This window comes from Ischnura elegans, chromosome 12 (genome assembly GCF_921293095.1).
Source record: "Ischnura elegans chromosome 12, ioIscEleg1.1, whole genome shotgun sequence".
NCBI lineage: Eukaryota > Metazoa > Arthropoda > Insecta > Odonata > Coenagrionidae > Ischnura > Ischnura elegans.
This window is the reverse complement of record NC_060257.1, coordinates 88,644,255-88,664,324: the sequence shown is the minus strand read 5'-3', so window position 1 is coordinate 88,664,324 and position 20,070 is coordinate 88,644,255. Positions and strand designations below refer to the sequence as shown.

At 36.8% G+C, this 20,070-nt stretch overlaps 2 protein-coding genes across 6 annotated transcripts in view; one reads left to right on the top strand and one right to left on the bottom strand.

Annotated features, from left to right (window-relative positions):
• Positions 1-20,070, bottom strand: part of LOC124169436 (28S ribosomal protein S11, mitochondrial) — a 119,875-nt gene that overhangs the window by 18,054 nt on the left and 81,751 nt on the right. The window contains exons 1-3 of one of the 5 annotated variants that reach the window (XM_046548040.1): positions 7,145-7,163; positions 1,245-1,284; positions 1,028-1,158 (exon numbers count right to left, since the gene is read on the bottom strand). In XM_046548040.1, coding sequence (XP_046403996.1) covers positions 1,028-1,158; positions 1,245-1,279 — 166 coding nt within the window. In that variant the 5' untranslated portion in view covers positions 1,280-1,284; positions 7,145-7,163. Of the gene's footprint in view, positions 1-1,027; positions 1,159-1,244; positions 1,285-2,030; positions 2,109-2,569; positions 3,062-7,144; positions 7,164-20,070 lie in introns of those variants that run through there. The other 4 variants (XM_046548039.1, XM_046548038.1, XM_046548036.1 and 1 more) reach the window with 4 other exon arrangements.
• The window catches only part of LOC124169432 (neuroblastoma-amplified sequence-like), a 37,504-nt gene continuing 24,730 nt past the window's right edge, over positions 7,297-20,070 (top strand). The window contains exons 1-18 of the mRNA XM_046548027.1: positions 7,297-7,409; positions 7,506-7,624; positions 7,769-7,902; positions 8,480-8,613; positions 8,820-8,911; positions 10,063-10,264; positions 10,511-10,672; positions 11,990-12,087; positions 12,185-12,329; positions 12,445-12,666; positions 13,464-13,649; positions 13,976-14,101; positions 14,728-14,863; positions 15,605-15,747; positions 16,181-16,273; positions 16,485-16,705; positions 17,068-17,163; positions 17,472-17,676. Of these exons, the coding sequence (XP_046403983.1) occupies positions 7,350-7,409; positions 7,506-7,624; positions 7,769-7,902; positions 8,480-8,613; positions 8,820-8,911; positions 10,063-10,264; positions 10,511-10,672; positions 11,990-12,087; positions 12,185-12,329; positions 12,445-12,666; positions 13,464-13,649; positions 13,976-14,101; positions 14,728-14,863; positions 15,605-15,747; positions 16,181-16,273; positions 16,485-16,705; positions 17,068-17,163; positions 17,472-17,676 (2,574 nt within the window). The 5' untranslated portion in view covers positions 7,297-7,349. The remainder of the gene's footprint in view (positions 7,410-7,505; positions 7,625-7,768; positions 7,903-8,479; positions 8,614-8,819; positions 8,912-10,062; positions 10,265-10,510; positions 10,673-11,989; positions 12,088-12,184; positions 12,330-12,444; positions 12,667-13,463; positions 13,650-13,975; positions 14,102-14,727; positions 14,864-15,604; positions 15,748-16,180; positions 16,274-16,484; positions 16,706-17,067; positions 17,164-17,471; positions 17,677-20,070) is intronic.

The window sequence follows — 20,070 nt, the reverse complement described above, 5'->3', positions numbered from 1 at the left end:
AAAAAAATCACCTTGATTAAAGACAGCACTGCCCTCGATTGTATATGTTCCTATTGTCAGCATACACTGCCATACGAAACAGTTGAATATTGGGATGTGCAGTAAACACCGTGGGAATTTAAAAAAATTATAGACAAATGTTTGAAAGCCCGAATTCAGCATACGAAAGTCAAGTGAAAGGTGTCAATCTGGAACGCACAAAATTTTTAACTGTACGAAAGTCGAGGACTACCTGCACATACAGGAGTGCAACCAGGGAAAATGCTTGAAATGCAATCTAGGACTCAAATGGACTATTTCACTCCATTACAATCAAGGCGGTGATAGAGTAAAACCTAGATATCACATCCCATTCATTTTTCAACTATTGCCTTGTTCTTTAAATTAGGTATATTTATTGTAGTGGAATAATGCATTTTAACATTATGAGACGATAAATCCGTGAGCAAGTTAAACATCCATTCAGAGAGACAACTACTGAAAAATTTACGTTTCTTAACTTGAAAAATAAATGTCCATAAAATCTTAAAAAACTCTTTTTGACCCCTGAAGAACCTAGCAGTAGTGTATGGTACCAGCCTGAACCTCCTTGATTACTGATGCCAGATGAATAATATGTGGACCTAATAATTAACATCTGACATATGAGATCCTTAAGTACCCCAGTTATTCACTGAATTTGAAAAAAATCAAGCAATGCTGGGTTAGTTTTTAAATTCTTGGTCCTTCTTCCCATACACAAATAAAAACACTTAAAAGAATATTAAATTAATACCTATCCCATGGCAATAATATCATTTTAATTAGCACCCATCCACATAGGAGACATATCCCATTTCATGTCAAGGCACTGTAAAATCCCTTCCATGAGATCATCTCATGAAGAACCATACAAAACGCCAATACTGACATTAATCCAGAAAATTTACACATTAGATCTAGGTACAAAATGTATCCCACACATATTGATTTCAGCCCACATCCTCTTAATTGCCCACTCCCAAAATGGATACAAATGGACACATACCTTTGCTATCTGTAACACTTATGATAGTGTTGTTTGGTGAAGCACGTATGTGGCATATTGGTAGATCTGCAAAGGGAATCCCAGCAAACAATCTACTTGGAGTGTTCTCATCGGGAAATATGTCACCTTGCCTTTAAAACCCAAGAGAATTTTCCATCAGAAATGTGGCCATAAGAACTCAATATGAAATAATACATTATTGGGTAAAGCTACATACTGTGAAAATAGATTCCTCTTCCCCAGGAATGTCATGCATCCTGCAATATAAATTAGTGCATTCAGTCGTAAAGCTATTTTCACATAACACTTTCTCAAGCAATAAATAACATTATGTAATTTCAATTAAAAAGGAAGGAAAATGATTCGTTAGAATGTAAATCAATCGCGGACTAAACTTTGGTAATTGATTCAAAACCGAATTCGTTAGATCTTCCAGAGATCTAGAAAACCTAATGAAAAATCTGCAAAACACATTCCCAGGGAATAAGTCATAGAAATATTGAGTCCACACGGTTCATACCCTTTGAAAACTGCAGAGTCCAAAGAAAGAGCTCACAATATTCAACATTCCGATTCAAAAATGATTTTGTTCACAACCGAAGTGAGGCCAATGCTCACCACAAGGACGCAATATGATTAATGCGACACTTTCAGGTAAAATAGGTCATCAGATAATGAGCTACCAAATCCAACCCATGCAAAATGATGATGTCACTGGCCTCCATAACATTAGAATTTTCCTATCTCTCTGTACAGGTTGAGAATGTCAAAGATGATAAAGACTATGTACTCAAGTACAAAGGCACTTGGTGGAACATAATTTTTCAAAAATGTTTGTCAATATAATCAGCGGTAGCCCTATAATAGGTAATAAAATGGAAGGTATACGGAATCAACGACTACCATGAAATAACTGTAACCCTAAGCATCATAATAGAGTATAAACCGGTCCCTGGGGAGTTAAAACACCTCGGATTCAACGATAAACAGACATATTTCTTACCAATAGCCATGGCTTCAAGTCCGAGGTAAATTTTAAAGGAATGAGAATAATGAGTTCACCCGTTTCATTTGCTGCACATACGAGAATTACCTGTACCCAACTGATACTTGTTCAATAGCTGAGAAAGCAGAAAACGCTAATAAGTCCTCCAATATGATACCAAGTCAAATTGAGCAGTGCCATCCTCTTGATACCTTAGTTTCAAACTCAGACTACACAATACATACCTGACAACCTTAGATGTAGGATTTTGTAAGCAGAACTTAGATATCCTCGCAATGAGAGGGTAAACCTTCATTTTAAGTTCCTTAAGTCTATAAAATGCATTTGCGAAATATGGCATGGAGAGAGACTAACTCAAACAGGAATGACACAGAGAGATGCTAGGAGCAAATACTACTCTTCAAAACAAAAAGACCCCACCCTTGAGCTCCAATCAGCCATATTGGAACTTAAAATACCCCAGAAGGGCCGATTGGACGCCATTTTGAGAGTAGGATTTAGGCACTAAAAGCAAACTACATTTAACACCAACTTACCTCTTCAGCGTAGCATCGACAATAAATGACCTTTCTCCTTCGGTTCCCTCATCTTTCACAGGCATGGAAGCAAGCATTTCACGTCTGCCTTCAGTTTTATTACGTGGCAAAGATGTGTGAATATGCCTGCTATTACACAACGAACCTCGAATCTGAGGCGAAGTGAAGGAGCAATTTTTGGTACTTGCGACTCCTACAAAGTCACCTAAGTATGAGCATGATGCACTACACCTTCTAAGAGGGAAATTACGCACATATTTTAGGGCGTTTCCGAACATTTCTACGTCTAATTTAGCTCAGGATCCGAGGGACACTCATCCCAGGTCCAATACGCGAATTCGCCTTCCACGAATGACCTACTCATGTACAAGACAATCGAATCGATTGTGGCGTTCGATAGATAAATAAATAGTTTACGAGGATTTTGGATTATCTGTTCCAACGTCAAACATTAATCTTTAAAAGAAATAGTTCTTTAGCAAGAAAAATCTCTTATCGATCATTTAATTGTCAAAATACACGCTCGAGACGACATGAAATACAATAACAAGATGGCGTCAAGTTTTTTATCCTCCGTCAACAATAGCGTTTTACAGAAAATCTCAACTTTTCCCCTCATATTACTCAATCCACTCGTCAAATTTTCAGGATGAGAATTTTCAGTTATAATAAAACTCCCCACAGTGAGTGCATTTGCCGTTTTCCAACCAAACAACTTGGATCCCGATGAAACTATGGCAAAGACATGATAATTAATTAACGAATTATTTGGCCAATTTTCGTCCATTTATTTATTGACTGGAAACAATTAATACCCCACATTTTCACCTCATAATTAGCCAGATCCTTCTAAGACCGTGGCCAGATCGATACCTTAGTGAACTCCAGCCTTCACTCAAAGGAAAGTTACTCCCAAAGCCACGATAATGAAGATATTTTTAATGGATTTGTGCGGAGTGAGTGCAATGTTGCTCGCATCATTTATTGGATCTCATATTTTTTAATGAATTACCTGAGAAATATTTATAGGGTACAGATGCTATCTGCCAAAATGTATTGCCGATGTGTATGGATAAGTTATATTCCTAGTTTGAAACTATTTATCGTCTCATAACTAGACTTCATTAACTATAGAGATAGGTACTACAGGGAAATTTTTATGGATTATGCGCTTGTGATGTATTCTGACTCAAACTGGAAATTATTTAACATTCAGTTACAATAATGGGTAAATTCCTAAACCAAGTGTTTTTCTGGCTAGAAATAGTCCATGGTAGTCAGCATCCCATGATCCTACCATACAGTTGGTTTGGCTTTAGGAAAGGCCTTCGACCCGGGTAGTGGACCTCACCTGATGTGTGAATATCACTCATTCAGCCTCACCCTACGAGGATTTTGGATGGGATCATGGTGTCCGAAGGCTTTCCCGGTGGGTTTGAATTAACTTGGCACCCTTCAAGCGGAGGCCTAGCACTACTCACTCCTCTTCGGCCATCAAGGATTAAAATAGGTACACCACTCCATGGAAATTCATCTAAAATGTCATTGTATAATATGCAGAGAAGAAGGTTCATTCGAAGAACCAATGGATGCTTTATATAACAGGGATGTAGGAAGTACTAGAAGATTCTTGAAATTTGGACTGTATTATTAGAGATAAACCTTCCTCATTGCAAAGATTATTCTGGTTTCCTCCTGAGAATCATTGCCTTTCCTCATTTATGTCATATTTCCCCTTCGATCTACACTTTTTTATTCTGTACACCATTAAAATGTACCATATCCCAGAAAACACCTCCACCTTCATCGTGGCGGAGCTTTGAAGCTCAACCACCTAGTTAAGGTTTTTGCCCCAAGTCCCTGACAAGGCTGCCAAGACAGAGAAAATCCTTGTGGCAGGAAAGATGCCACCGACTCACAATGATTGTGGGTAACACAAAAGGTTTCTTTCCACAAGACAATCTTCTGAACTCACACATGGAGACTAACTCCCACTTCATCTACCATGTACCCTATCTGCTCCTGGGCCTCTTCACTAATGACTCTGATCAGCAGCACTGCGAGGGGGGAGGTCCAGGGGTCTCGACCCCCTCCCCCATAATATAAAAACAATTTCTTTCCTTCATAAAAGAAAGCAAAATATTGAAAAATCATGGATTTACAAAAGATTTATTTGACAAATGAAGTTGTTTCGATTATGAAAAGGGTTTAAATTAGTTGAAAACCCTCTACTTAGCACTTTTTTTTAATTTACCGCCCTAGATTTGGACCCCGGAAAGAAATTCCTGGCTACCCCACTGCCTCTGATTTTACCCAGGGGGTATTTCTACAACAGCTCATGGACACAAGTTGGAAAAAATCAGGTTTCTCTTCAAATAAACTCAGTGCCCTGTGAGAGAATTAATCTCCCTATGACATGGAGTTATAGGCTATTTACTGAGAAGTTTGCTACTTCCAACATATGCCATCCTCACTCTGGACAATCTTGTACAAGCAAAAATCCAATTTGTGCTCACCCTGGTAATTCCACTGCCTTGACCTGATGGGCCATTATTCAACAGACACGGTCGTGTAGCAGAGGTCACTCATGACATCTTTTTTGGAAGTGTTGTGCGATTCTCAGGAGACCCATGAGGAAATGACCTCTCTTGTCAACTCTCAAACATATTTACCACTAAAGAAAGTGCCAATCCCTGGGTGTGGTGTTCAATTGACGTGTGAAACCTAATGACAACCTCCCATCGCCAATACACAGCTTAAGACACCCCAGAGTGAGAACCACAACCAAGTTAGTGAATCTTGTTTTGTGTGGCAGTCAATGTAAAAAGATTGCCAGAGGTATGCTCATTCTTGCACCACCTGCTAGCAATCTAAATTACATATTGAAGGGAGTTTGGGGCACTCCAGTAATTAACCTCACTTCAATAAAGTAAAGGAAAGTAAATTCGACCACGTTTATTGCGATGGCAAGCGATACACTTGCTTAATACTCAATGCCGCAGAGAAGAATTATAGCCCATATGATAGGGAGCTATTAGCCATTTACTGTGGAGTTCGCTACTTCACACATGTTAGAAGTGTGAACTTTCACGATATTCACTGACCACAAGCCCTTAATATATGCATTTCATCAAAAGTCTGATGCTCTACCGAATGAGCTATCCGGGCCTTGGTGACAGTGCTTGAAATTAAGAGCTCCGCCACACATATCATAGAAACTCCTCACCCCTCACTGCTTTCAGCTTGCCTGGGAGGAGATTCGACCATGTCTGCATTCAAGTTGTTGGTCTCCTCCCCATCTACTGTGGTTACCACTACTGTCTCACCTGTAGACTGCTTTACGGGGGAAAATCTCCATGCCTCATGCCTTCCTTCTGATTGGTTATCATGCTTCGCACACCAGCGAATTACCACATATATACTAAGGCAGGCCATTTGAGATAGCACTTACCTGCCACCTCTCCAGCATGGATAGTGCAATTCACCAGAAGACATCAGCCCATTACCTGGTAGTAAATGGTAAGGTGGATCACTTCTGCCCTCGATGACTACCACAACACACAGCATTGGATGAATGTTCAGCCTTCAATCCTCATCGCTTTCCATATTGCACTCAAGGAGGATATTCAAGCTACCCCAGAGGAGATTGTACATAACGAGCCACTATGCCTTCCATGCGAGTTCCTCCTCCCCACCTGACTGATAGGGAAAAATACCTTCTTACCCCCATGAATCCCCTGTCACCAAGATTGTATGGGGGGTAAAGTATTCACCTGCCAAACAAGAGGTCGCAGGTTGGAGTCCCACCTGGGTAGGTTGCCCCTATACAGGGCATGATTGTTAGTGAACGTGTATTTGTTAAAAATTGCTCAAAAGCCCTGGTGTAAAGGCCAACACGAGCTGTTTTTAGTGGTATGAAAACAAATAAAATCTAGCCACAAGACTAACTGCAGTTAATATTTTTTTCTTAAGTAAGTCCTATACTTTTTATAAAGTTTCCTTACTCTCTGTTACACTTTCAGTTTCACATCCAATGGTTGCAAAGGCTTTTACAGTCTTCCTTAATTAAGATCGATAAGAGTCCAGATCCAATTCATCTGAAATTGCTGTTAAACATTCCAGCAATGGCCAAATTCAGTTCTGACGAATAGCAGTAGACCTGTTGAAAACAATACGTGGACAGATATGTGATCTAATCCAGCACTAATGCAGACCAGATGTCGTCAGATTAAGTGATAAAATCGGATGAAAGCAGGTGAAATTTAAGGGTTGAAAAGGAATTTTATCCATCAGCGACCGCATGTATATCAGCTGGAGATTCATTTGTTAACGAAATATATCCAAGAGGCATAACCACGTCTATAATGTCAAAGGCTTGTATTTACCGACCTTTAAGCATCTATCCAATCCTACGGGTTTAACTTCCTCACGCATAAAACTATTGACACATTAATCTAAAAGCAGATGATAGGTTTATGACCACAAAATATCATGAATGAACCAAGTTGTCTGTCTTCGAGCATATATATTACGATTTACACCAAGGGCATGGTCCTTGAATACCGTAGTACGTACCGCACACTTATTTAGAGACCGTTACATTTCGTGTCCGAGGGTATCGATAAGTCTTCTTATAACTGCTTGAAGGCCGCCTTAGAGAAAGATGACAATCGTCATTGGCCAGGGGCTGAAGAAACAAACGCATTGCGAAAGTCTAAAGCGCAAACCCGCAAACTGTGATGGACGTTGGCTGTTTTTCTTGTGCCAGCTGTCCGCCGACATGGACAATTGTATATTATACGAATTATTAGTTTATTGCGAATGGAAAGAGGAACAAGAAGTAAGTTCTGTTGTTACAAATTACGTTTTATTGGGCTATAAAGTTTGTGTTTTCTGTTGTTGTTAGTGGATACTAATGAAACTACTTTGTTTTCAGTTTAAATGCAGTAAACAGTCAGATGATGTGAAGAGTAATGTAGAATTGTTATTACGCTACTTGAAGAGCATATTTCAATCTGTCACTTACAAGGAGATCCATGATGATAGCGTATTCAGGTTATCATTTTGACTTTCTTAAATGTCATTCTACATCTGAAATGGAACACCAGATAATTATTATATTTACCCATTTGTGCTCATCGCAGCCGTCGTGGAGAGAAGTGTGCTATTGCGGGTAATAATTACAGATTCAATCCACAGGCTCATCAATTCACAACTACCTTGGCAGTTTGCTGTTGGCCAAAAAGGGAAAGTTGTCGCAATCATGCAGAATGACATTTTGGAAATACGCACTTCAAGGGATGAGTATTCTTCCGTCGTGGGAAAAGCTGCCAGTAAGTTCGTTGAAAAACTTGTAAGACTGAATTGGTTATGGTATAGTTTCGTCTCTAAGGCATTCACAAGAAATACGTGCCTAGCAGTTGTCAGTGTTTATGAATGAAACTATTTGACGGAACCGATGAAGGGCATTGGGTAGCGCATAGGCAATAATGTAGCGCCCAGCAGATTTCTGACATGGTTTTAAATACCCTCAGTCGAAGTCGTTTCATTGTGAAGAATTCTGGTATAATAATCATCAAAATAATTTTTGTAGAAGTTTATTCTCTCGTAGGATATGATTGTTTATGCATGAAATCAATATTTTGAAACTTTAAATTTTGAAATTAGGTCTGAACCAGGGGTTATGAAATGCTTTTCATATCACGTAAAATCATGGCATGGATGCAAGCATTTGGCATGGCATAGATGGCATGATTTTGGGCATTTACCTGACGTTTTAAATACCAGGATATTTTTATGCCACTGAAGGTTGAAGATCATGATTTCTGTTGTTGGAGTTGACAATCTAATTTATTTTACTTCTCACTCATGTTTTTTTAAATGCTATTAATATTTCTTTTCTATCAAAAGTTTTTAAGGATCCCTACCCTCAATGGAGGAAACTAGAATGGAGCCCAGATTGCAGTATGCTAGCCTGCGCACATAGCAATGGTGTTGTTGGATTCTATGATCTCCTGGGTAGCAATATCTTTAACATATATCCAGTAAGTTGCTATTATGTTTGGTTATTTTCTAGTGTGTCATCTAATTTTATGTCAGTACAAATTGACAGATCACAAATATTATTCCAGTACTTCTTCTTGGTTGCATCTTGATTTTTTTCCGTTAAGAACTTTTAGTTGATTACATGTATATATTGCCAATAATGGTAATTTTTAAACAAATATCCTCTTTATTTTTTTATTTTCAGAAAAAATACAATGAACAAGTGATATTTTCTGACACAAAGCATTCCTTTGTCAGTCTAATATTCTTGGACATTCGAGTGAAAAGTCCAAAATGGTAAGTACTTATGGAATTATGACTTGTGTATCCTGTAAGAAATCTCATTGTGTTGCCATTTCTTGCCCCTTGTCAAAGTTTTCAAGGTCATGCAGATCCAAGGAACCAATCCTTAGAACAGTTTAGGCTTTAGGAAGCACTGGACCTAACAAAGAAACTAAAATATGAGGAAGATATTTATATTTCTCAACAGTCCTCTTTCAGCCCAGTACTATAATATGCTGTTTAAGGTAAGGACTTTTGAGCCCCTTAAAATGGCCATCAACCTTCCAAGTCCACCGTTTCATCGCCCACGAATCTTTTCTGACTGAAGGGTTCTTGTTTCAAATCCCAGGAGAAACCTTGGGATTCCCCCTCCCCATAGTAGCTCAGAGCTTTGAAGTGCAAGGTAGCTGAAGAAGGAGAACTGGTCTGTGGCATGAGCTGTACCCACTCCTATTCAAATGAAATTTCATGGTTGAAACATGTATTTAGTGAGCTGTATTATTTTAGGATGGGAAACCATAAGATATCTGAAAATGTTAAAATCTAGTGAATAGGTCTGGCGGAGAAAACATGTTTAGATTCGATTCATGGATTCATAGATTTGGGTTATATGAGTGTGTGGGCTGCTAAGGCCATTGGTGCTCATGAATTCATTCTATTGCGGTTAATAATGTGTAAAGCAGTGAATTGAGGCTATCATCCTCATCATCAGCAGTCATTAATCTTCTGCTTTGCATTGTTCAATGCCTGCTCCATGATTCTCATCTGATGACACTATTCTGGCTCTTGAAAACCAGATAAAATGTAATAGAAAATAGCAATATTGTAAGAAAAAATACGATGAAAAGTGAGAATTTCACATCTCATAACATTTAATAATGTATTATGGTTCTACTGTCTAGTCAATGAATTTGTTCCTTGAAACTGCCCTGAAATCTAAAAAGCCTCGAAAATAACCTTATCGAATAACCCATTCAATAAAGCATCGGGATCTATTTATTCTTTCAACACATTAATTTTTTTATATGATCTTTTTACATGGAGTGTGAAGTAAATATATGTAGCTACTAAGGTTCTTCTTGTTATATAAACTTATTTAGTTTTCTGTAAAATACTTGTTAAGTGTGGTAGATCAATTAATGAAAAACTTTTTTTTTGTGTTAAAGGTCATATGAACTGATTACTGTGGATATAACTGGCATTTTGAAAAGCTATTTGGTGAGCCCCATGGATGGATACCAGGAGTACCATACTTATTCATTTTCTAGATCATATATTGGCGGTGTTACAGATGTTGTGTATCACCCTGCACACAATTTGCTCTATGTTGTTGGATCCAGTAATATCTTAGATGTTGGTCAACCTCAGGTTTGTATTTTTTTATCTTTTGAGTGACCTCATTTTTATGGAATTATCTAATGCAATTACTTTCCGCACGATGTAAGATTGAGAGATGAGGAAAGTATGCGAGGATTTTTAGCTGAGATTAATTTCAATAAATGTAATAACTAATTAATCAATTTCAATTTGTGTTTTGTTTAATCAGTGTTGGAATAAAATATATGTGAATCTGATGCTGGTGAATTTAAATCTCTTTGTGTGTATTTTGTGCAGGATCAAGGCAGTAAAATGGGTATATCTGCTTGGCGTTTGCTAAATGACTACCCTTATTATAAACTCTCCAAGTCTACAATGGATGAAGATGATGATGGATCACACCATGTCATCCAGAGTAAAGTTTGGTCTTGGATTCCTCATATGTTTAGAAAGAAACAGGTTAAGTATGATTTGTTCACAAAGTTAAGTTAAGGATATTCCTACAAGGAGACATATTCTTTGACCTTCTCGTATTCTTACTCATATAAATGCACTCGGGAAGGTAATAGTTTTATGTAGAGAGCAAGTTCCCTTTACGAATGTACAAAATACACAATAAATGTAGACATTTGAGCTCAATCAAAATATACATGTTGTTTTATACATGTTCGATTAATGTAGTAAAATTTTGAGAAAATTTTTGGATATGAAAGTCATGCTCAAGTGATTTTTTTTTTAGTTTTTCATGTTTTTACTGCAACATGGTATGCATAGTTTTGGGCATGCTTTTGATATTTGGTATATAGTTTTGCAATTTTTTTACTAAATTCCTAGTGTTAATTCTGTTTAATATTATTAATTTAACAATACTGTTGGTAGTTGCCGATTGTGCATTAATAGAAATCCGATTATTTTCCTTTGCTTTCCTTTAGGACTCAGATGTAAGTAGATAATATAGTCTTCATGATAATAATTTGTTCTGAAATTTTTGTCTTTCCTCCATGCAATAGTCTTAGAACCTCTTTTCACATAAATGTACCGCTTAATCAGTGATATGATGAATTTCATTCACTTATATATTGTATAATAATATTAATTGGGCCTCATCATATCATGATCAAACATTTTGCCTTAAAAAAACATACTATAAGAATTATGGCTAGAAAACATTATGATGCTTCATCAAAGCCTATTTTCAAAGACTTAAATATCCCACCAATGCTTTGATTCTCTATCAATAATAATGTTTTATGTGACAAAACCAAAATCTTTTTGCTGGTAACGTTGATCTGCACTGTTTGGAAACGAGAAATGTATAAAGTATACATAGTAATTTTGTGAGGATTTATGGGAAATAGCTGAGCTCATGCAAAATGGGTATCAGGATTGACAGCAAACTCTGGAAAGTACAAAAACTATTGACTCAATTGTGTCCTTAAAAAAAAGTGAAAATTTTCCTCCAGGATAAATTTTAATACTATTTTGTCAATGAATATTTATTGGGTACTATTTAAGTGCCAATTTCTTTTACTCTTTTCAAATATTATAAATATCCTTTATTATAATCTAACTTTCAAATATTGTGCATAAACTACTTAAGTTATAAAAATTTATTCCGTCAATTGAATATGTACTATTTTCCTGCATGATTCTTTTAATTTTATTCATAAATCTACTGTACTTTTTTGTGATGAGTACTAAATCTTCTTGTAAGGTTCTTGGAAAATTAAAAATGATTATGTGTTACTAACATCTTATCATTACTGTTTCTTTCAGAGTGACATTTTTAAGATAAAGGTTTCTCCACAAGGGCAGTTAATGGTATGTTTACACACATCTGGCAGTATCTCAATTTGGCAGCTGCCGTCAATGAGGTAAATTTCTGTGAAGCCTCAAAATATGTTTCCGACATTGAATTAGTATAAAATTTTCTCATATTTAATATGTATTTTTCTCCCGTGGTCATTTCAGACTGTACAGATATTGGGAGTTGAGTGATCAGCATAATTATGATGTTAAAAACAGCCACTTTCCTAATCAAAGAAGAGGCAACACCTTTTCAGTCAGTGAAAGTATACTATTTCATCCTGTGGATGTCAATTGGTGGTCTGAACAGGTTAGTGCTATGACGCTTGCCTCTTATAATGTTAACTAAGAGTTCATTTGGGTTCAGCATCTTGAGATTTCAATGAAAGTTTTCCTTCAATTTATGTTGAATTTTCTCTTCACAGGCGATAATTATTGCCAGGTACTCTGGTTCCATTAGTGTTTGTTCCATTGATAATCTTCAGAATTTGTTGGGGGATCTGCCAGAGTTCTTTGATGGTCAACCTAGAGTATCAGCAATGTGTGACAAAGGTTTTCTGGGCTTGGAGTGTGTGTGTACTGTCTCTTCAATCAAAAAAAGGCTGATAGAAGATGAGCACAATTGGGAAGAGTTATCTTATAGCGCTGTAAGTTCATATGCTAATAGTTTCAGTCCTTGGAAATTATTCTACAGTAGAGCCTTAATCATATGTGGTACTGTTTATTGTTCTTTATTATCTGTGTATGACTTCCCTAATTCCACCTGCAATCACGGATTCTCCCTTTCTTATCCTCATATATTCTCCCTTGTGCACCATTTCCTACCATAAAACAACTTATTTTCCTCCTTGTGGAAGGCTTATAGGATTTTCTACTGTAGTGGTCCAACATTTCATAAAGCTAGTCTGTTTCCATCCACAGGGATTACGTCAGGTACATGTGATTGTGCATTATTAACAGTCATGTTTTATTGCCGAGTCTTCTCTGATTTTCTAGTACTGTAAACTCCTAGTTATATTGGCTAATTATTGGGAGAGTTGGCACGAATAATAAAAAAACACAGATAATCCAAACTTTCGCTTCTAATTCTTGTAATGTTTTTTTTTTTTTGTCCAATGTCTAATGCAAGAACAAGTTTTTCCTGTGAATGATAGTCCTTTTTTTTTTTTGAGAAAAAAATGTTGACCTAGATTTGTGGTTGTAATGTGTTGAATGTTGGTGTATTTGAATGATTTTGTTTATCAATATTTAATCATCATCAGGTTTACCTTATATAATCATTATACATTTGAAAAAGATTGAACATTTTATGTGGCATTGATATGCAAGTCCAGTTGGTTGGTCAAGCATACACATCTTGTGCAAAGTTGGGCTTAAAATAAAAGTTAAGGCAACCATGATAATGCATTTTTAAATATTTAAAAATATGTTCTTCTTTTTATAGGAAAGCAGTGAAGATGAAGATGGGTCATTGATCAAAAAAGGAACTAGTTTGATTAAAACTGGATTATATTGGGTTACAGATAGTGAGCAGTTCAGACCCAAAAGAAAGAGACCAAAGTTAGTCCGTAGAATATACAGGCTACTCGGATTGAAAAGTACGACTCCTGAAGAGCTTTATGCTAGAAAAGTAAGCCGCTATTGCAAATGAAAATTGCTGTGTGGGAAAAATAGATAGATAGAAAATATAAACTAGAAAAAATTATTCTGTAAATGAAACCAATCCCTTCCATAGTTTTAGTTCACTTCATGGTGTGTTTTTATTTGCTGAATTACTTTCAAACCAATTATAAAATATTATGAGTAGTTATGAATCTTTGTTAAACTGTTTGTACTTAGCTGTTGTGAGATCTGTATCACTTAAACCAGGGGTAAAGCTTTTTGATTGTTATTAAATATTTTTAGAGTTACCATTAAGATTAAGCTTGTGAATGTTATCTCAATTTTTCATTGCAGCTTGATAACGAGGAATATGGAGAGGCATTAGCTCTAGCTCAGGCATATAATTTGGATTGTGATCTTGTGTACCAAAGGCAGTGGAGAAATAGTAACGTGACATTAGCCACAATACATGATTATTTGGTAAGTAAATTGGATTTATCCCTGAGATTGAGCAGTCATTTTGAATGAGAATGTAGGAAATTAAAATCAAACGCATGCTTTGGCAGAGAATATATTTTAATTCCAAGCTATGTATTCAGCATAATGCTAATTGAGTGATATTGTGCTTTCCTTAACCCAGTTCTAACAAGTTCCTTTTTTTGTTACTACATAAAAGCTCATGAAGGTATCTTGGGTAACTTCCTGGGTCAGTTGATCCATCTCCTCTGAGGTTTTGACACCTAACTGTGTTGTATTCCTCAAGGACTGAGTGTCGTGCCTAAAATGTCTGGCCTTGAAAAATTCCTTTGTCATAACATCTACGTAGAAAGGCCAGAGCGCACAGTGATTTGCCAGATCTGTCCTAAAGAGATTGCCATAGATAGCCCAAAACTCCAACAGAAGCCCGAATAAGCCAATATCAAGCCCAATGCGATATATTGTTAAAGGAAGAGTGGAACTTGTGACGCTTTTCTGAGGGTCGTAACCCTAAAAGCTGAGCAGTGCTAAGGCTGAGTCACCTTAAAGTGAACATTTGCTGGTCAAAGTATCCTTTGGGCTGGGCCTCATAATGTTAAAGATTTATCACAAGGTCTCTATTATTTCAGGGCAAGGTTACTAAGCGGTTGTGGGTTTTGAAAGAATGTGTCTCTCGTGTTCCAGACACGTTTGATGCAGCCGAAAAATTATTAAAATTTGGTCTAAGGGAAACTGGATTAGATGTTGTGGAATTTTTAATCGAAGGTAAGTCATTTTGTGAACTTCATACACTGTTTTTGCACCTTAATAATTTTCTATTGACCTGCAATATATCTGTAACGATTTACCAATTGCTTCAATACCTTTTGAAAAATTTGCATGTGATTAGTATTACTTTCAATTATGGTTAAATTTTACGCATGTCTTAAAAAACTGTTTGCCATGACCAGGATTCAAATCCCTATGTCTCAAACTGACACTAGGGGTAGTGTAATTGAATTATTTGAGATAAGAGCCTTGTATGGGATAATTTCAAATTTGGTCATTTATGCTCATTACTTTATTATAATTAGGTTATTCCTGGTCATGCACTGGAATTAATCTTGAATAACTCAAACACAATCCCTTGGTTTTCTATTCAATTAAGTTCTTATGGGAGGGAAAATGGAAAAAACTATTATGTTATGTAGTCTGATTGTTCTGTGAACCGTTATAAATTCAAAAATTATTAACATTTCCCAACAACCTTTCTAATGTATTTTGATTGAGGTCTCATGAAGTTAATGGTATATTTTAAAATAAATTTTGATGGCAAAAGAAATAATCATTATTTTAAAATTCATTGGTATCTTCATGAATGATGCATGTTGGTGAACATACTTTATGATGGTCCAATGAAGAGTAAAAGGATAGGTTTTATCTATTCCCACTCGTTACGTTACCTCATTCTTTGTATTTTTATAGTGATGTGCACAGTTCAATAATTCAATTTTTCATCGACATAAGGTTATGAGGAGTTGGAGGTGGATCCCACAAATTCTCCAAAAAAAGCAGACTTGCAAAAAACTCAGGTGAGACTGTCGCCCAAACCAGACGCGGAGGATGAGTTGACTGACGAAGAGAAGTGGGAGCAGTGTCTTCATAATAAGGTTTCTATGATGCACATATACCTCAGTCTTTTTCCTGTTGAAGGAGCATTTTCTTAACTTTCATGCAATATTTATATGTATACATAATGAGATTAAGCTCCTATTTTTGAAATTTTGTTTATGTCTTTGTTTGTGAATTATGAGTAATAAACAGCATTGTTATTATTATTATGTATCTATCACAATATATTCAAATTTTTGCTACTATGTTTTTTCTTTAATTTGTCTTCATTTTTTTTCTTTCTGTTGGCCTTCTATTTGCATGGTGGTGTAGCTGAAGTCTTGCATATTTCTTTATTTGCTAGCCACTATTTACAATTTACAGAAGTACAGATGTCGAATGAGTTAATTTTACCATCCTCTACCTATAGGACACTATTTTTAGAAGTATTTCATTTCATTGCAAGGCTAATTGAAGTATGATATTTTATAGGTGAAAAAGTTTATAAATAAACAAGAATTAATGGAATTGGTGCATTATAGAAGAATATTGCTGCAATGTATGGACAAGCTGAAAAGCTACAAGGTAAAATTATGTCTGCCATTAAAAAAATAGTAATACATACATATATGCGCTAATAGTATTACATATATGTGCTTACATTTTGTTTTAAAAATTCGATATTTAAGCAGTCATTGCTATGATTTCATGTAATGCTTGAAGTGACATTGAACTTTGATAATTTTTCAGCCTCAATAATTCACTGACTTCTTGCTATTACCACCTTCTTTTCCAGATAATTCTCAAGGAACAAAAAAGTAATGATAGCCAGTACAATGCTTCTTTCTATGAAAAATTTCGTTCCTCCCCAGTAATGAATATTACATTAGAATTTGCCCGCCAAGGTGATAGTGCATCTGTGGAGAATATGTTCACGTACCATGGGGATGCAATTCTAGACCATTGGCTGGTCATTCTCTCAAATTTTCCTGAAACAGCAGATCCACTTCAATACAGGTGAGCTTTTGGAATGTCCTTTGATGAAAAACTGCTCCTTAATATTCACTTTTCTCTTATATCCCTCGTACTTTAGGTTAAAGTCAGTCAACCTAATCCATTACATTTTGTAATGATGTGTTGACCTTTTATTAAGTCGAAGCCCAATGGGTATATACAAGCACTATAACTTTTTGTATTTTCACATGGAATTTAAAAATTTAGGCAATATTTTTTTGGTATCTAATAGGGTTGTTCCAAAAACAAGATGACCCTAAGTATTGACTAATCGTAACTGTAATATTATTGTAGTATGATATCAGAGGGATATTTAGTGGTCCATTTTTCATAGGAAATTACTCGATTGTTTTTATTAATTTTAGCACCTTATTGCCTGAATGCACCCCTGATGGCAAAGTCTTTCCATGGGACCAGAAACTGATCAGAGATCCGGATTGGTGTGAATGTGAAGATCTCATGTGAGTTTTGACCGCAATGTCATAATAATTGTTTCACATGCAATCGATTTTACATCAAGCATTGATTCTGTGTATGGTTGAGAATTAATAAAACCAATGCCATGGTACTACTAATGTGTACAATGTTGGTCATTCCTTTGACCAAAATGAATTACCTATGTTCTGCTTCTTATGTCACTGCATCTAGTGAAGAAAAAATTGTACATGCAATCCAATTACGTCATCACTAGATGCGCAGCGACCTGCTTTGTGTTGGTAGTACCTTGACCGATGCTTAATTATAACTCTTGTGTGTTGTTTTGACTTAGGCAAGGTGGTGGTCAGTCAATGAAAGACAGGAAGAGCACCCTTTTGGAGGAAGATAAGGGCCTACTTAAATTTGTATCCAGTCCCTTAACACCTGAAGGATTGGCTGCTTGGTACAGTGAAAGAGCTTGCCAGATTGAAACTAGGAGTAAAATGGTCGACCATGCAATTACATTGGTGAAGCTAGGAAGAGAAAGGAATGTGCTGGTAGGTAATGATTTCTCTGGCTGACATAGAATAGGGTGGTTTCCTAATAATTTTTTATTGCCTGAATCGAAAGATTATTACTCCTGGAGTATGCATTTCACGCTCTTAGATTTTCGAATGATGATTCTATTTTTCGCAATTGAACGAAAAGTGTAAATTTTCAAGCACGCGAAAAGGTGACGCCTAAGTAGGAGTGATGGGGAAAGTCCGTGTGAAGTATTTCTGGTTCCCACTGCCACCCATTGAGGTGACCTTGAGGCAAAGCTTGAGCGCTGATACGACTCAGGCTGCTAGCAGGTAGCGGGGTACCCTGCTAGCAGGTAGCGCTTGGCTTAAATATGGATTATTACTACCTTATCAAACGAAGGAAACTTTCCGACCATAGGCAATTTTAATAGGCGATTATTAAGAGATGTTTCCCTAAGCTCTGTGCCTCATGGATGCATTGGTAATCTCAGACGATGTAAAACTCCTATCCTCTCGTGTAGAAACTATGTCCCTGTGTTGTCATGTGGAGTGGAATCGCATGGGTGCCAATCTGGCCTTTTTCAAGTGAGGTTAAAATTGACCGTTGCCATTCGTCTAAACTGGGATTTCTAAACCAAATAATTTGTATGTTATGAAAACCCTAATGGTGGGTAACGAATAGCAATCAATGCCTTTCGTTTTCTTTGATGAAGGAAACTACCCTATTAATTTTTCAGCATGAAGGTTTCCATAAGGGCTCATTCTTATTTTGGTTTTTCATTCTAAGCCCAAAATCCCTGACTCAATTCTTTACTGAAATTATGGTTTAATCATTTCTCTAGCCATCGGGACGTGATGTATGATGTCTTAGCCTGTATTTTTCTCATCATACATAAAAACGCGACTAATTTCAAAGGTTTACAGGTCCAAAACAATCCACTCTTGCTCTTTGACAAAATATCATCATCTTTTAACCAATTTAAAAATTAAATAAAAATTTTTTCCCCAAAGCAAAATCCGAAATGAAAGCAAAAACTTCCATTTTTGTCCATTACAGATCGAGCAATTTTAGTAGGTAATTTATTTTGCATTGAATATGTACAATGACCCATTTATGGTTTATTTTCTACAATCAAAGCAAGGGTCTATCCTCAACAAATGTTTTGATGTGTTACAAAGTTGATTTTTGAATTTTTTCTAGAGATGTGCGAATAGTATCCGCGAATACTCGAATACCTCGAATATTAGAAAGTATTCGATATTCGAGGTTTCGAATAGTTATGCGAAAAGTACCGCCTCGAATACCTCGAATACTTTGAATTTCGCGTCATACACTGTCGCACGTACGTCGTTGGTAGTTGACTCGGAAAAATGTAGAGATCTGTAGTCATTTAGTGCTCGCAGCGCCGTTTTACGCAAGTTGACGAATTACATCAAATTCGTGGATTTTAGCGGTGAAAAGAGTTCGACGAGGGGAACCGAAAATGGTCGGGTGAAAAAATCCGAAAATCCCCGATTCCCCCCACCAGGAGAACCTCAGTGCCGTGGGATAGCAACCTTAGGGCATTTCCCACGATCCGCTATCCCCCTCCATTCAGCACTTGCCTCAACCACTCTGAAGCTTTCCTCTTCTCCGAAATCAAACAAAAGGTCCCAGCTCGCGCAGGGATCGCATTACGAAGACCCCTGCTCCGAAAAAAATATCGAGTTACGAGAACAATAAAAACGTGTTTCACGCCCTCCCCCCTTTTCTCACCCACTGACCTTTTTCTGGCTACCTGCTTCGAAGTTACCCATTTCTGGAGGTCAACTGCTGTGTGAGTACCGCGGGATACTTACATTAGCGCATTTCCCAAGATCCGGTATCCCTCTCCATTCAGCACTAGCCCCCCTCTGAGGCTTTCCTCTTCTTCAAAAAAAAAAAAGGTCACAGCTCGCGCAGGGATCATATTACGAAGACCTTGGCTTCGAAAAAAATACCAAGTTACACGAGAACAATAGAAACGTGTTTCGGGCCCTCCCTTTTCTCCCCCACTGACCTTTTTTTTCCTACCAGCTTCGAAGTTCCCCATTTCTGTGGAGGTCAACCGCTGCATGAGTCATCTATTAGCACAAAAGGTGTCTAAGAATGACTTTCGTCAATTGATGTTACACCTTTATTGCATTGAAATATTAGTAATGTGCGCGTAATTTCAAAAAGATTAAGACCAAACACGACGTATTTCTGAGTTTATTTAAGCATTTTACGCAAAGAAATAAATGTCAAAATACGACGGAGACTTAGCATTCTGGCGAAACTCGATATGAGCAGCAGAGCTTCTCCGAAGTTGATGAGGTATTTTTTTCCGAAAACATACATATATCAAGTTACAATTTATGAGTGGTGCTATAAATATTTATTGTTACAGTCACAGACGAAGGGATATT